This window comes from Puntigrus tetrazona, chromosome 15 (genome assembly GCF_018831695.1).
Source record: "Puntigrus tetrazona isolate hp1 chromosome 15, ASM1883169v1, whole genome shotgun sequence".
Lineage (NCBI taxonomy): Eukaryota > Metazoa > Chordata > Actinopteri > Cypriniformes > Cyprinidae > Puntigrus > Puntigrus tetrazona.
In genome coordinates this window covers 3,445,192-3,462,394 of record NC_056713.1, presented here as the reverse complement: position 1 = coordinate 3,462,394, position 17,203 = coordinate 3,445,192, and the positions used below count along the sequence as shown (strand labels likewise).

Below are 17,203 nucleotides of genomic sequence, written 5' to 3'. Positions count from 1 at the left end.
TGCATCATAGTAGTTATAGTGTAACACATTTGATTACATTTTACAGTCTATAATATAATCAGGCTTTAATAGTTAGACATGTTATCACATTATATATCTACAATATTAAATAGCCTACTATTTAAAATATATACTCCATAGGTTATATGTGCTGAATTTATTGTGTATGAAACTGTAAGACATATTTTGTGTGCTGATCTGCCTATGAGTGGCGCTCTACGCTCTTTTACCACAGGTTCTGTTTTAAAACCTGGCGAGCTCCTACCTAGACAGCATGCCTGGGACCACAAGCGCCTTAGGAAACGACAACATTTTTTGAATATCATAGGTGCACCTATCATTTTGTCCAAAACGCTGCCGAACTGCAACGAGAACTGACCGAAATCAACGGAATGATGCAGTAAAATGTTGTCTAGCTAGGGAACTCGCTTGTTCGTTGGAACGCAGCCATTTTTGGTCGCTTCATTTCTCACCGTTCATTCCTGCGATCAGCGTCCTGTGGTGCGCGTCTGGCTCTCCTCTCATCCTCTCCGCCTGATTTTTCACTCGTCTTGAGGATGCTGTGAGAAATCAAACACTCATTCGTCTTCTGCATCAGTCGTGCAGCGTTTCCTCGCGGATGCTGAAGATCAGGTAAGACTGTGTGTGTGTGTGTGTTGGTGGATAACGTGATGGCGCACACTCAGAGCATCACATATCCACCTGCTGTCGTGTGTATCTGCAGCAAAACTCAATGTGTGCTTATATCACATGCTGTTTTTCTCGCGGTCTGATAGCGGTCGATCTGCCATGTAGGCTATTTAATTCAGCACGCAGAGAAACTGAATTAAGCAATGAGTATAATCTATTATTTATGTATATTGCTGCGATATTTAGTTTCTGCTGTTAAAATTATTTATGGTGGGTGTTTGCACGTGTTTATAATAATAATAATCTAAATAACGTGAATAAATCTTTTAATATAATCACATAATATTAAGTAGGCCTATATGTATATAAATATATCCTGTCCTTACATATACCCTGTACATGAAAACCCACATATTTAATTACAAATGTGTTAAAGTATCACAGAAATAAATAATATAATAATAAAATCTTAGGCATTATACAGTTATTAGTGTACTTTAGATGTACATAATAAAACACAACAAATGCATCAATATTGTTACTATAATGTAACAAACTATAACTCATAAAATTATATGAAATTAAATCTGTTTTTGGGCTTGTATATTTATGTTAGAGCTTATAGTTAATAATAATATTGGAATATTTATGTAGTTATATCTTTGTTGATCCATAATGCATTGTGCATATCTTATTAATAATCAACAATAATAATGCTGCATTAGCAATCATTTTTTAAAAGTATCAAAGTTATGTTAACAATACGAGTACAAATGCTGCTTTTGAAATATGTATTCTATGTTTACCTTTTACTGTATGAGGAAATATGTAGCATACAGAATGCAGACATATTTTCCCATTGTGGTATAAAACCATAATGTTGTTATATTTCACTTAAAATGTTAAAATTTAAAATTGACAGGCTGAATGATTAGCATGAAAATTGTTTTGGGCTGTGTTCCCTGCAATGCCAAAAATACAGTCTCTCCATTAACCATATTTTTCATTTCATCATGCACATAAAAAATGTTAAGTGTAAGCCACTGAAGAATTCAAATTTTTTTCTTTCAGTTCTGAGGCAGCTATTCTGACTGTGTTTGATGAAGACAGCGCCAAGCTAAATACGTACATAGTATGTATCCTAACAACTCACTGTTTTAATTCACACTTTGTGTCAGGTTGTGAAACTGAACATTCTAAATCCTTTGAGTAAAGTAAAGAACATTTATATACAATAAATCCTCTCACACAAAGCTGAGAAGGATTTGATTTTGAAAAGGAAAGGAGGCGTGGCCTCCGGTTTCATTTGGATGTTAATATTTAATTAGCACTGTAGCTCTGAGAGTGGAAATCGCTTCCATATGGGAGATTCTCAGGAAAAGGGGCTAAAAAGACACACACACACACACACACACACACATAAGGAAAGACAGATGTAACATGTTTCTCTAATCCAGGTCCCTTCTAGGTTAGCTGGTTGATTAGTGAACAGGTGCAGTGGACATGCTCTGAATGCATCATGGGAAATGAGGGGAATTTCATGCATCTTAATGACTATGACAGCAATTTGCCTCTTGAACTTCCTACTGCTGGCCGCATTACTGCCAGTAGCACTCTGAATGTGTTACAGTGTCATGAAAGAGGAAAAACAATGAGGTGGAAGTAACAATGACAGTCTCTCATGGCCGTTAGCTGTGGGTTTCATGTTGACGCTTGAGGAACACACTGTGAGTGTTTTATTTATACTTCATGTCTGCGATAGAAACTGCACCAGTCCTTACCGTATGTCAACCATCGCTCTTATTTCCTTTTGCTCAGTCTAAAAGTACTTAGCATGTTAACACTAAACTGTCAACTGTAAAAAATGTCAGTTATATTTTTTGTATATTTATATATACTAGTAAATGTCATTATATTTTGAATATTAGTTGCACAGACACTGTAAACAGACAGACAAATCAACAAACTCTTGTGGAAATCCATTAAAAAAAATTGTTTTGGCAAATAGGTGGCTTTCTAAAAATTATACAAATCATATTTTATAAATTAATTTAAAAACAGTACCTCATAGAATAATATTTTTACTCATGACAGATGAATTAATGCACGCTTTTCTAACTATTTCATGTTTTGGCAAATTGGTGGCTTTCTAAAAAGTGTTTGTTTTTCGTAAAAATCCAATTGCATGCATTCATATGAAATTGCGACCTCATAAAATAGCTAAATATTTTCATGAGATTGATAGACATACCATGAATGCACCTGGATGTATTTCTGGCATCGTGACAGCAGAATTACTGCAGGGGTGATGCTGCAGACTGCAATAAGAAACTGCATGGGATTGCATGTATTGAGTAACTCTTTGTATCTAACTGAGGTCTGTGTCAAACATTACAGGTGCAAAAAGAAAATGTACAGAAGATATTAGTTGAACATTTGTATTTAAATAGGCTAAATATCTAAAATACATCTGAGTAAATACTGAGCTTACAGTTAGATCTTTTGTTATGTTGCTGACAGTGTGATTCAAATGAAAAGTTCTGTATCTATTTCAAGTATATATTTAATAAGTATTTATTGCAAGCACAATAATTAATTTAACACATAATAAACTTTTTCATAATTTGTATCCCCAAACAGTGAGTGTGCTGTGGTTAATGACATGTTTAAGAATAACGCACTTTATCTGATAATATAAGCTAATATATTTTTAATAATGTCTTCAAAACTTAATTGTCAAAGACACTGTACTTATTAGACTATATATATGACAGTTCGAGTTGTTGAATCTGATTGGCAGAGTAGCGTCCCAAATGCGCTGAATAACATAAAGGGGCATTTCACTGTTTGTATCTCTTTGCTTGTTTGTGTTCACGCATTCAAACAAACTGTTATTCCATGCATTTAGTCAGTAGTTCACGTTGATTAGTGTTACGCCTGTCTTTATGAATGAGTCGTTGTATCATTTACAAAAACACACAACAGTTTTTGTCTTCCAGAGTAAAAGAATGTAAAAATATGGTTAAAGCACTATAAGTGTTAATACATTCATTTAAAAATCTGTAGTAAAGTATGTTAATCCCCCTCCTAGATTTAGCGCTGCAAAACACAAATTGTCGTGGTCAAAGACTTCTGTCTGGTCAAATTAGAAAAAAACCATTGGCAAAACCACATCATGCGTGGCATGTGTTGTTCTACAGTAGTAAGCTTGGTTTGCTGTAATAAGTCACAGCCACAGAGAAGTGCAGAGCAGGAATTCATCATGCATTCTGGAAACAATACCATTGCTGTGCTCTCTCATCTATTCACTGTCAGCTCGACATCCATCAGCCAGGAGGAAACCTCACCTCTGCTGACTGAGCCGTATTGAGATTCCTCCAATCAGTTTAAGAGTCTGATTTGAAATTTGGGCTTTTTCAGTTCATCTGACTGGTTCTTTGTTCCCTCTAATAGTGCACTAATATAGCTTTAGTTTGATCTTCTTTGAGAGTCATTGAATTGCAAGGCTCCAGATTCTGTTAATGGCTGGTAATATACTTTGGCTTCATAGCTGCTTAGAACTCTGTCCAGTAGCCTTCATTTAGCATATAAACATGAGGCATACGAAAAATGAAAATTAAATAAAAAGGCATAAATTTATAGTTTTTTTTCTGACACATGTAATGAATAAGCTTGTGAATAGGCTTTTTGGCACCGCTGAAATAAAGAAAGTAATATGCCAGTAAGTGTCAATATAAAGTCAAAAACTTGTGTTTGGTTCCCATATTCTTCAAAATATCATGTTTTCCAGAGAGCATAAGAAGCACTTAAAATTCTATCCAGTTGTGTTGTGTGCCAATTCCTACTTATACTACAGCCTAAAATATGTACTCTTTTTTTTGTGATACTTTTTAATTGTGTAGTTTACTAACACGTCATAAAAATGTGCTCTGTCACATAGGAACATGAATGTAAACTGAATAATAATTATTATTTAAATCTATCTGTAAGGTCAAACCCTCCCTAGTGTTGGGCTGTGAAGTCTTTGAACATTTTAACTTCTGAGACGTTTCTGTGAAAGTAGGTCAAGTAGAAGTTTTGGTGAGTGTGTGTTTGGTAGAAGAGAGGATGTGCAGAGTTGAGCTTTGGGATGCCAGATTAATTAAATTGGTTTGTGTAAATAATTATACGAACATTTATGTTGCATTTACAAAACACTATAATATTTATTATAATAATTTTACAGAATAAATTAACAATTATTTAAATCTTGCTGTGCGTAACTGTTTTTAAAAGTAAAGGTTCCAAATAGAGGCTTTGCAATGTCATAGAAAAAAACATTTTGGGGCAACAGTTATTTAAAGAAACATATTTTTCTTACTGTGAAGTAAATTTTAAACAGAAAAACGTTTTCTACTGAAGAACCTTTGTTTTTAAAATTGAGATTAAATTTATTAAAATTGATTAACTGATAAAAACTGCTCTACTTTGTACTTTAAATTTTGAGTAGCTTGTTGCTTGACAAGCTGCAAGTAGCTTTTCTGATGCTGGTTGGGTTTTTTTTTTTTTTTTTTTTTCCATTTCTGTCTACCTTCCCCTTGTAAATAATTGAGCTCCTGACTCTAAATAGCCGTGATGATCTGTTGCAGGGTATCTTTTGCTATATAATCTAAATCTCTTCATGCTGTCATACAGTGCTGTGTTTCTGTGACCTGCAGACCTGACTATAATGTGACTTGTCACATGTGACTGACAAACCATCATATTAACAAACACTCTGTGACAGTTAGTCATTGTCTCTGACAGTTCAACAGAGACTGTTTAGATTATTCCATAACATTTAGCATGAGCATGTCTTTGGGGAATGGAGGTCAGTCTTTTTTGTTTGTTTGTTTTAATGTAACTTTCTCCTTTTTGAATAAATTAAAATTGACACATAATAGTGATAAAAATCAGTTTCTTTAAAATGTGTTTTCACATATGTAGATCGCAAATATCACATTTGTAAAAAATTATTAGACATTTTTAAAGCATAGAAAGATAATGAGACATCATTATGATAGTAAGTGAACTGTAATGATTGACTGCAGATTCACAAAACCATCAGATGCACAAAGTAGGTCAAGAAAATGGATCATGCCAAGACGTATAAATGCACAAAATATATTTTGTTTACCTAAGCTTGCCTTGCAAAATGTCTTATAGAATTAGGTAATGGTTTGTTTTTTTTGTTATCTGTTTATAAAAACATTATGCAATGGAGTTTGAATTTTAGTCAAATATATCATTTGTAAAAGGGGAACATTTACACTATGTAATAGTATAAAGGTAATTTGCCTTCTTATTGAACAATTGTCTTTTATCAGCATGTCTATTAAGATACATAATTTGCTATTTTAGAAATTTTAGAAGTTCATTTATTATTAATCTATTACAAAATCAGTTATTGCACCTGTTTTTTTTTGGACAATATGTTCCTGTTGAGAACATTTGTCTGCCGTTACCTTAGGGAATGACCTCCTACGGTTGAAGTTCTGGAGTGTAGGAGCTGTTTTTGTTGCTAGGGAGGACTGAGCATAAGTGTGCTTTCTCACTCTGTGGAGAATTATCAGTGTGTTTATAATTTTGTATAAAAGAATTTCATGATTGAATTAAATATTACACCAAATCCCATTTGACTGAAGCATTAAATTATCTATTATGCTATGGATTTTCTTTTCTTTTATATGGAAAATCAGTTTAAGAAATTAAGTTGTCATTACAGTGGATAAACTGCCAGTATTTATGTTTACTAAGGAAATATTAAAATATCAATGCTAAGGGAAATGTCATTTTTTTACAGATCACAGACTTGTGCATAACTAGAAATGAAAGGTCTTAATACTTCAGGAACTGTTACATTTTCATAACCATTTTCAAATGTGCTAATAATAATAAAACCTTATCATTACTTTATTAATGATTATGTAATGAAGCATTTAACCAAAACATTTAAATTAACAGTCATTTAGATTAATCAACCAAAATATCAAACTCATGTTCATTTACTATCACACACCAAATTGCCTCTAATTATACTATTTCTCTTTAAGGTGAACATAAAAAAGAGAGGATTTGTGGATCTCAAAACATACTACCATCAAATCATTTTATGGGTACAAAAATTTTAATATTGTACATGAATGTGTCTGTTTATGTCTACATTATTTCTTATTTTTATTTCTTATACAGGTTTTCTGTCAAGACATTTCTAAATCTGTTATTTACCCATATGTTGAAGACAACTCCTGATGTCATCTTCTCAAAATCAATATCTCATCTAACAGTGTGAAAGATGCCAATACTTACTTTAGCTTTAAGTTTGAAAGCGGTAAGAGCTCCAGACCTCAAGGGAGGATCAACAAGACTCTACATGAAAGCTTGAGAGCACATGAGCCTTCAGGAAACATGAGTGTGAATGAAGAACACAACACACCCTTCGGGACCAGCATTGAAGATGACTGTAAGGAAATCCGAAACAACAACAGACATGCTGAAGATTCCCTAGATGGTGATGCCAATGCTAATGAAATGCAAAGAGGAAATGGAGGAACAACTCTGAAGGCAACTGAAACTCTGTCCTCTGTGGTATCTCATACTGAGCAGCAGGTGAAGATGATTATCCAGGGCACAGATTCCCCATGTGATGACCCAGAGTTGGCTGAGTTTGAGAGGCTGGAAAGTCAGGAAATAGAGGATGATGAAGAGAGCATTATTCCTAGAGGAGATGTTAAGTGTGACACCAATTTAATGCAGACCGAAGCAATGTCTCCTAAGGATGGCAAAAGGTTCTCCCAGTTTATTTCAAAGGAACAAGAGTCTTATCCTCAGTTCACTAGCAAAGAAATGGTGACCAGCATAACAAGGACTGAGTTTAGCTCTGAAAATGATGTTTTTGTTTCTTGTCTCTCCACAATGTCTAGTCTTGGAGGAAGTCTTGCTAGTGCCCTAAACCATGCAGGTCAAACTCAAAGCTCTGATTCATGGCATGCTCCCTCTGGGCCATACCGGACTCTCTCTGAGGACCTTACCCTTGCCTCACAATCCTGTTTAACTATTTCAGATAAAAGCCGGAGCTCTGTATATACTGATGGCATACATCACCAAGCAGGAAAAAGTACAATGCACATTGGCAGTGTTGATCTTAATCTTAATTCTACCACCTTGCCTGAGGAAACCCTTTTAGAAGCACAAGAAAACCAACCAGCTACAGATTTTTTAAGATATGAGAGCTCAGGTCAACTGACAAATGGCATGAGTGAATGTAGCATTGCAAGGATCAAGAAGGTCCCTAATGAATCAGGAAGTACCAGTCAGGACAATCTAGGAGAATCTGAAACTCAAGTAAAGAAGTACCATGGAACAGAAGACAAGGCTCCAAATTTAAAAACAGTATCAACTGAGATATCAACTCTTGTCTCAGACAACACACAGTTTGCTTCATGCAACAGAAGGTTCTCCCATGATTCTGCTGGTAATAATAAACTCAAATACCAGGAGGAGGAATCTCATAAAACTGCTCTTAAAACTTCAAAACTAACCTCAAAGGATATACCTGTGCAATCTGGAGGTTCTGAACCCCAACCATATAAGAAGCAAGCTTCTTTTGAAAAGACTCGAAGTTCTAGTGCATCGAGTTTGGAAAGGCGAAGACCTTGGGGCAGCCCGTCTCGCCCTGAGACACCTCCACCTCCTAAGACCACCTGTTCACCTTGGAAACAGCCACCTTCATCACCAGCCAAAGCTATTAGCACAAGAGAAGCAAGTCAGGAACGAAATGAAACCTTACAGAGGGGAACCACTGGTTTGAGGCAACCAAGTAAAAGTTTTCTAAGTAGTAGTAGCAGTCTCTCAAAACCTGCTGTTTCTCAACAACCCACTAGAGAAGAATTTGAATCTAAGAAGTTTTCTCCACCTCAGAAGCCAAAAAATGTTCGACCAAAAATTATAACATATGTCCGCAAAAGCCCTCAAGCGAAACCAATGTCTGAAGGTCCCTATGAAGTGTCGACGCTACCGCCAAGACTTACACCTTACAGTAGCTCACTAACCTCAAAAGAGAAGGCTGAGGGGTCCAGAGGTTCACCTGTGCTGAGCTCATCTAATATCCTTTATGACAAGTATCGTCAGGAAGTACAGAGATCAGGATACTACTCCCCTCCAGGACTGATGGCATCTGGGATCAGGCCACCCAGCCATACTGTTCCCCATAAACTTGTGGGCAAATCAGAGAGTTTTCATGGAGAGCTGCCAGATCAATATTTACAGGTAGGACTTTCAACTGCTAACACAGCACTACTGAACTGTAGATAAATGTGTTGTGCTTATGAAAGCGTGAGCAGTAAGCATAATTTATTAATAATCTTTGCTGCTTTATCAAATTTATGGTAACAAAGACATCAATAGATGCTTCTTATGGTTTCAGGGTGGTAAAGCGCTTCAGCTAAATACCCATGATGCTGCTGCTGTTTTCCGCTTTCCGAGAGCCTTAAAGCCTCAGCTTGGCCTTGGAGCTGTCACCAGACAGCCTGCTGCTAAGAACAGGACAGTATTACCAGGTCAAAGGTCAGCGTCACCCCTCAGTTATACGGCTCCAGCTGTTCAGGCCCCAAGTAGTCACCAGGAACCTGCAGGTCAGTTGGCACTAAAACCCTCAAAGTCAAGTCTCCAGTTGTCAGTTAACTTTCTTCGGAACATTTCTTTAAATGTTTAATTAAGCAATATTGATTTGTATTAGACATTTTCTTAAAATACAGCTAGACAGGAATCTAAATGATTATCTACACAGCTTTATACTGCCAGTACCCAAAATCAGACTCATTTCTTACTATAATGGCCACACACAGACATTCCATCAGCTAAGGTTATAAACTGCAGTCATATTGGTTCTAGAATTATATTGATTCTTACAGGCTTTACCATTTCTCTTTAAATTGTAAAATCCATAATGGCAAGGAGACTGCGGACAAACTTTGTCACATACTTAAAGCTTTGGAATATTTTCAGAGACCACAAAACCTGTTGGAACTTAACTTACATTTAGATTTAATCCTTCTTAGTCCCTCCTTATTCTTCTTTTACCACTCACTTGTGTTAAATATTACCATGTTCTTGAAAATACGGAAATTAAAGGGGTCATATGATGTTGCTAAAAGAACATTATTTTGTGTATTTGGTGTAATGCAATGTATTTATGCTTATTAATGTTTGAAAAACACTTCATTTCCCACCTCCTTCCTGAAACGGGCCCATTTTTACAAAGCTCATCATTCTAAAAATGTGAGGTGTGCTCTTATTGTCCAGCTATGCAGTGCATTGTAATTGGCCAAAAACCTCAAGCATGTGATGGAACTGTTATGCCCGTTACATAAAATGAAGACATAAAAACAATAAAAGCCATTACAAATGAGGCATTTGTTGCATCAAGAGTGGATATACAGTAATTAGTGATTATAATTGCTTATTACAGTCTTTTTGTGCTTTGCGTTGTGCATCGTAATCATGTCCATGTCTGCACTCATGATCGGAGAAACAAGCACAACTCTACACTGCTCAAATCGCATGTTTCAATAGTAAGTAGCAGATTCTTTTAATGAGAAAAAGCAACTTAATTAATGGTTATTATTCAGAAGCACCAGACTGTCCTTACAAAGAATTGCCCCACTTTATAGCCCAGGGCTATCCAAACTGTCCTGGAGGAACAGCTTGTAACAATCCAAAGAGAAAGGAAAACTTAAAATCGCAACATATGACCCCTTTAATTCACCATTTCACTTTTAATTATTTCATTGGGGTATTATTTATTGTATACATACTACATATATGCACTATATATATATGCACAATTTTTGTAAAAACTTTTAGACAAATTCTCTTTGCATACGTCAAAGATAAAATTACTCATGCATATACACATGAAATCATCCAGTAGCAGATCTATACAGGTGAAGCTTGGGAGGTTGCACGGTTTCTGAAGCATGCTGCAAACTGCCACAGCAAACACCAGCTGAGTATTTGAATGTTGAGCAACAAGCTTGTTGGCTGATGATGTAAATAAAACCAATCGCCTGTGCCTTGTGAATAATGAACTGTGTGTTAACATGCTTGATTGACTGATTAATTGATTTTTTCTAATGGTTTGTAGAAAGTCATGATATCTATAAATGAACTTGTGAGATTTGTTTAAAGGAATATTAAGATATTTTTCTGCTTTATAGTGGATCAGAAGAGACTAGCATTGGGTGTGTCTCCCAAATTTATGCTCCCCAAACCGGGTCAATCTGGACTGCGTCCTCCCGGCTTCTCCCATCTGCCTCCTGCTCGACTGGCTACCTTTGGCTTTGTCCGCAGTGCTAGCGTGTCTTCTGTTTCCAGCAACCAATCGAATGACAGCATACACAGTGACCCCTGCCGATCTAGCCGTGAGTGCTACATCTCTTGCTTTAATAACACTATTGTCAGCCACATGCAAAAACACACTTGCTGGGGTACACAGATGTCAAAGACTGGGACACCTGAGTTTAACAGTTTAAGGGTTTAAGAGATTTGTAGGCTTCTGCTAGTTGTGATGTTTATTGTTATGTTGACTTTAAGCTCCCATAAGAATGATTTTCCTTTTGTGATTGAATGCGTGTCAGTCTAAATGTAGGAATTACCAAAGCAGCCAATTCTCAGACCACATGCTCTGGTACTTGTATTGTGTCAGGATTAGTTTAGGCATGTTGGATTATCCAACTCTTCCTGTCATAAGCCCTCTGTCTCGTAGATACAAAGTGCAATCAATGTCTGTAACACCCTACTGGTTTTTCTGTATCTGTGCAAGACAAGGCATCAAAAAATAAGACAAATAGAGCAGTGTATTACAGTCTTTTAAAATTAAATTTGCTTAGTATCAGAATACCAGTAAGTCTGAAATATCATCCATGATTAAAGCAGACATAATAGTCATTTTATGTTATATCATGTTATATTACTTATTGCAGAATTGCATTCAATATATTATAAGTGTAGTTTTTTATGAAGTTGAAGAAATATAGAGACTGTGTGTGTTGTTTTATAATTGTATTTGCCTGTGCTGTGGTGGGCTGAGATATTTGAAATGAGAAACATAAACAAAAAGAAATCTACCTCTATCCGCTGTTTGTGCACCCATTCATAGGCAGGAAGCGTTAATCTACAGATTTTACTAGAAAAAACGTTTTTATGATTCTTCTGTCTTTTTTCTGTTTTCATGTAACTAAATTACTAAATCAATCAATCAATCAATCATTTTTATTTATATAGAGCTTTTAACAACACAGGTTGCATCAAAGCACTGTACAGTATAATGTAGAAGAGTACAATGACAGGGATGTATAATGACGAGAGTGACCAATTTCTTATTAAATGCAGAGACGGTCTCTGTAATCAATTCGACGTTAAATCACTAGAAGTTAAGTGTCCCCAACCAAGCAAGCCAGAGGCGACAGCGGCAAGGAAACAAAACCTCATGCATACAGAATGGAGAAAAAAAAACCTTGGGAGAAACCAGACTCAGTTGGGCTCTGACCGGACGCCCAGCACTTAACTTCCAGTTCAATAAATAAACAGATCTGTTCATTATGACCAGATCTGTCTGTCTGCCAAACTGTGCTACAGCAGCATATAATTGCATTGCAGTCATTATTTTAGATCAGATTCTTTACAATCTGTCAATCACTTTTATTTATATGGCGCTTTTAAGAGTACAGATTGTGTCAAAGCAGTGAACAGTATCACATAGGATAATAGTGAGAGTCATGGTCTGTATAATCAAATTGGTGATAATCACTAGAAATTAAGTGTCCCTAACTAAGCAAGCCAGAGATGACAGCAAGGAAACAAAACCCCATCTGTGACAGAATGGAAAAAAAAAAAAAAACCTTTGGAGAAACCATGATCAGTTGGGGGCCAGTTCTCTTCTAGCCAGACGACCTGCACTTAATTTCAGTTCAATTATAAACATAGCTATGTCAAATTGTGTAAAGGACTTGTGTAAAGGATTGTTTGTGTGTGTGTGTGTGGGTCTGGTTCTGGACTTCGATGAAGGTCATCTCTTGGTGCTGATCCACCAACTAGAGACGAACTGAGAAACAGAATACGAAAGAAACAGACTAATATTAGCATAGATGCCATTCTTCTTATGATGTAACAAGTACGTTGAACGTTATGGGGAGTGTTCCCGTTCCAGCTGATCTAATTAATGCAGCCTAATAATCCTTTAACGGTTTTGAATAATAGAAGCCTATTAGTGTGTTATGTGGTTACGAGGTTAAAGAGATGGATCTTTATTCTAGATTTAAACTGACAGAGAGCATAGGTCGCAATTTAGATATGTTTTTGAAATATAAAAATGCAGTTTTACAGATGCTAGAAACATATCTTTCACTGTGCTGTGAAGAAATATAGTATAGCTGAGTATCATCAGCAAAACAGTGAAAGATAACACCATGTCACCTGATAATGTCTCCCAGAGGTAAAGATTGAAAAGTAACGGCCCTAGTACTGAGCCTTGAGATACTGCATATTTCACTTGTGATCGATATGATACCTTCTTTTTTTACTACTGTAACTGAACCATGCTAAAGTACTACCGCTAATGCCAACACAGTAACAAATAATAAACAATGAATTAGATCAGATTTAATATTTCTGCACTTGTAAAGACACAAAACGCAGTAATTTCTTTCTTTACTGCTGAAATGAGAAGTGCACTTACAAGAAGACTGAAATCAGGATGAGAGACATAATTAGGAAAAAAAGTCATTCATTCTGGTGATCAAAGGACAAAAAAAAAGGAATTCCAGAGAAGCAGAAATAGAAATAAGATTTGATGCATGTATAAATTGACATATGGTTTGTTAGCATGCATATTACCAACACATATTACTAATCAAAAATTTTGTTTTGATATATTTACAGGAGAAAATGTATAAAATATCTTCATGGAACATGATTTTTGGCCTAACAGAAAAAACTGTCTGAAAAAACTAACTGACCCCATGTATTTTTGGCTTTTGCTACAAATGTACCTATTCTACGTCTGACAGTTTTTTTGGTACATGGTCACATATCTTAATCTCTTTAATTCTTCCAAGTAAGTGATTACTGCTTAAGAAATGTGCATTAATACTGAAATAGTTTTTTTTTTCTGAATTAAGCTAATTTCATGCCTCGAACAGGAGCTTGCAAACTTCAAAGTATCTTGGGCTGCCTCCTTAATTGCCACACAAGCTGTCATTCCACAGTTTCACATTTTTTTGGAATCTACTTCTTGTTTTTCTTTTTTCACCTCACAAACAAGGTTTTGAGTGACTGCCTCTGTATAGTTGGTTAAAAATATTTGCTCTGCATCATAAATAATTTTTACAGGCTAAACACAATTATCTATGATATAAAAATAATGCTTTTAGCATGGGGAAATTTTAATTTAATTCTTAAAGATCCAGTCCTCCCTACAAAATATCCAATTTGGACCCCAAGGGTTAGCTATTTTTAATGAGCGATCGTCTTCTTGTAGTAGCTGATTACAAGTACTCTGCTATATTTCAGAATTGTGAACAAAATCATATGATAATATAAATTTTAACATAGATCACAATTTTTTTTTAAATTAAGGAAGCTTGCATTGAACTTATTAGCTAGCTAGAATCCTAACTAAAAGTTTGAAGAATGGAATGGTTAATTTAACCATCTTTTGCTTCGATATATAATGTCATATACTTGAGGTTTTGCAAAGTACAAACCTTGCAAAGTACAAACCTAAAAGAACAAACCTTATTGTAGTTGTCAGGGGGAATCCTCACATCTCCAAAATAATTATTTTTCAGGAAACTTAAATACTGTATCATTAAATATACAGGGAGATACAGGATTACATTCTCATTGATAAGAATGGTGCGGACACAAGACGTCTCTCCTGCCAGCAGTATTCATCAAAGTCTGCAGTTGCGTTGAGCCTTTAGACAAGAGACAAGGCTTCACAAGCTAATCAGAGCTGATTTTGGTGACATACATCTTCCTAAACTTTATTTTAAACGTTAGAGCTATGAGTGATGCAATACCAAAGTAAAAGTTTGTAATGTGAATATGCAACACCTCTGGTGTCTTTCTCTTCCTATATATGTCATGCTGATCTGATATTGCAGACTGATATTTGCTATCATATCATTTCAACTTATTATCAAAATCATAAAAATCCTGTTTTATAACTCAAGCAGATACATTTTTACTGCATTTCCTCCTGTTATGTGCCAATAGCATCTTATAATTGTAAGCATTTGAAACAAGTTTGTCCAGGAATTATAAGCCTACTTAATATTTCTATTTAAACAGCAATTTGAGGCATGACACTTCGAAGGGCTTGTCCTTACATTCAAGGCTCAAGTGTCCTCTTATTCATTTATAGATTATTTCACTGCAGTCATTCCCACAAGACTGCAGATAAATGCTGAGTCTAGCAAACAGTGTCACTAAACTGCTGAGTGTAATGTATGTGTTCTTACAGTACAATCTCTCTCTCTCTCTCTCTCTCTCTCTCTCTCTCTCTCTCTCTCTCTCTCTCTCTCTCTCTCTCTCTCTCTCTCTCTCTCTGTCCCTCTCTCTCTCTTTATAGTTGGCTTTTCTTGTACTGTAAGTACTGTGTGTTAATAAACCACACCCTTGTTTAGCATCCCATTATGACATCAGCAGACGTCCCGACATGTCTGATGCTATAGTGGGGACACATTTGTCTCTCAGCTCGGACAGCTGAGGGGTCAACAGTGGCGCCTTCACGCCTCAATTTTATGTCCACTCTTAAAAACCCAAAGACTCCTGGCTTGTTATTTAAATCCAGAGACTTGTACATGCATGTGGCATTTTTGTTCGATGCCATGCTTGGTAGATATAACATAAAGGACAGCTGTCGAACCTACCCAAGTTAGAGTGTCTACCACTAGGCCTGGGTCACCACTTTCACTCTTATTTCCTCTCTGGGAAAGGGAAGGAGTTAAAGAGTTCTAAAACCTTGTGGAGTTTTGATATCAGATTGACTTCAGATGATGTTCATTGACATCTCAAGTCTGAATTCTGGATGTGTTTCCTCTACTAACAGACAAATTGGCGGCACAAATGTTTTCATTACTGGGGTATTTTGTACCACTTTTCACTTTTGTTTTAAAAAGGGATATTGAAAAGCAAGACCTGCAGCCATGTAAGTGTTGTCTGTGATTTATTATTAAAAATGTTTATTTATTAAAAATATCACATACATTTTTAAACAGGGCCATCTGACTAAGTCTTGGGCCATTTGTCTGACTTTAATTAAATCAGCCACATGTAAATGTCAGTGATTATTAAAGCTTTTAGTAATAATATTTTAATTTTGTTTTTATTTTCTTTTAAAATATATTTAAAAATGTTGATTTTTAATATTCAATATTAAATTAAATTTAATTTAATATTTTTAATTGAATATTGTTTAATGTCATGTTTAGGTCACTATAGACCTATAAAAATTATATTTTTAGTTTAAGTGTAAACTTATTTTCTACCAGATTTGTATTCCTGTCCAAAATATAAGTAAATTAACATTGTGTATTGTTTCTCTATGTTACCTGCACCAAAATCTAGCAACAAATTTTAGATGCTTTGTATTCTTCCTCAAAGAGAGTGGGTGTTGCCAAAATTAGAAGTGCATTATGGGTGTTTGTTGTTGTTGTTGTGTTTTTGAAAGGAAATGCCACAGCCACTTTTTTTGGTAGCATAGCACCAGATTATTAGATATTATAATACTATTAAAGATTATTATATGAAGAAACATGTTGTTCCTTCATATAAGACAGTAAAATCTTTATTGCTGCATCATAAATAATGCACATGTTCTGCTGTAGTGCATCAGTCCACCTTCTGAAGTCATTCTTCTGACAACATTTGGAGCATTTTTTCATCTGCATTTTAACATCATGTGATATTTTTACTACAGAACTATTTATTACAAGTTACTCAGATTGGTAAGATACTCAGAAAGATCATGTTTTTTTTTTTTTTTTTTTTACAATTTTAATACAGAAGTCTTTGGCCAGTGCATCACATCCGCTTTAAACTGTTTTTTTTTTTTTTTTTAAATAATGATATTATAAATAGTACAAAGTTTGAAACATTTAAATAGACAAATAGCAGAAAATGTGTATTCAATACCTTAGCTAATATTACCTTTGGTTCTGATCTGTTAGAGATGCATAGGTGCCGTTATGCTGTGCTCATTTCATTCATAAGGTTTACACTCATTATTGTTTAGTCATTTTAGAGATTAATATATAATATCATGCTGTCCCTGTGCTTACTTGTTACCCAAGCAAACACAGGGAGCCAAATAACTCGTTATTTGTTTTGAAGCCATTATCTGTGCTTTTTCGAATAACATATTCGGCTGTAGTCTTAACCTGTAGTACACACACACAACAACAGCAACAACTGACAACTGTTTTAACTGTATTATGTGTAGTTAAATCCTTGACAGCTTTACACTTAACTTTACTGATCTCAGTCAGTATCC

At 35.3% G+C, this 17,203-nt stretch overlaps 1 protein-coding gene across 2 annotated transcripts in view; it reads left to right on the top strand.

Moving 5' to 3' along the window:
- The first annotated feature begins 3 nt into the window (after window positions 1–3).
- Window positions 4–17,203, top strand: part of mtus2b (microtubule associated tumor suppressor candidate 2b) — a 37,450-nt gene continuing 20,250 nt past the window's right edge. Inside the window, exons 1-5 of one of the 2 annotated variants that reach the window (XM_043258408.1) lie at window positions 4–633; window positions 1,702–1,762; window positions 6,841–8,916; window positions 9,074–9,281; window positions 10,866–11,069. In XM_043258408.1, the coding sequence (XP_043114343.1) occupies window positions 7,057–8,916; window positions 9,074–9,281; window positions 10,866–11,069 (2,272 nt within the window). In that variant the 5' untranslated portion in view covers window positions 4–633; window positions 1,702–1,762; window positions 6,841–7,056. The remainder of the gene's footprint in view (window positions 634–1,701; window positions 1,763–6,840; window positions 8,917–9,073; window positions 9,282–10,865; window positions 11,070–17,203) is intronic. The other variant, XM_043258409.1, reaches the window with a different exon arrangement.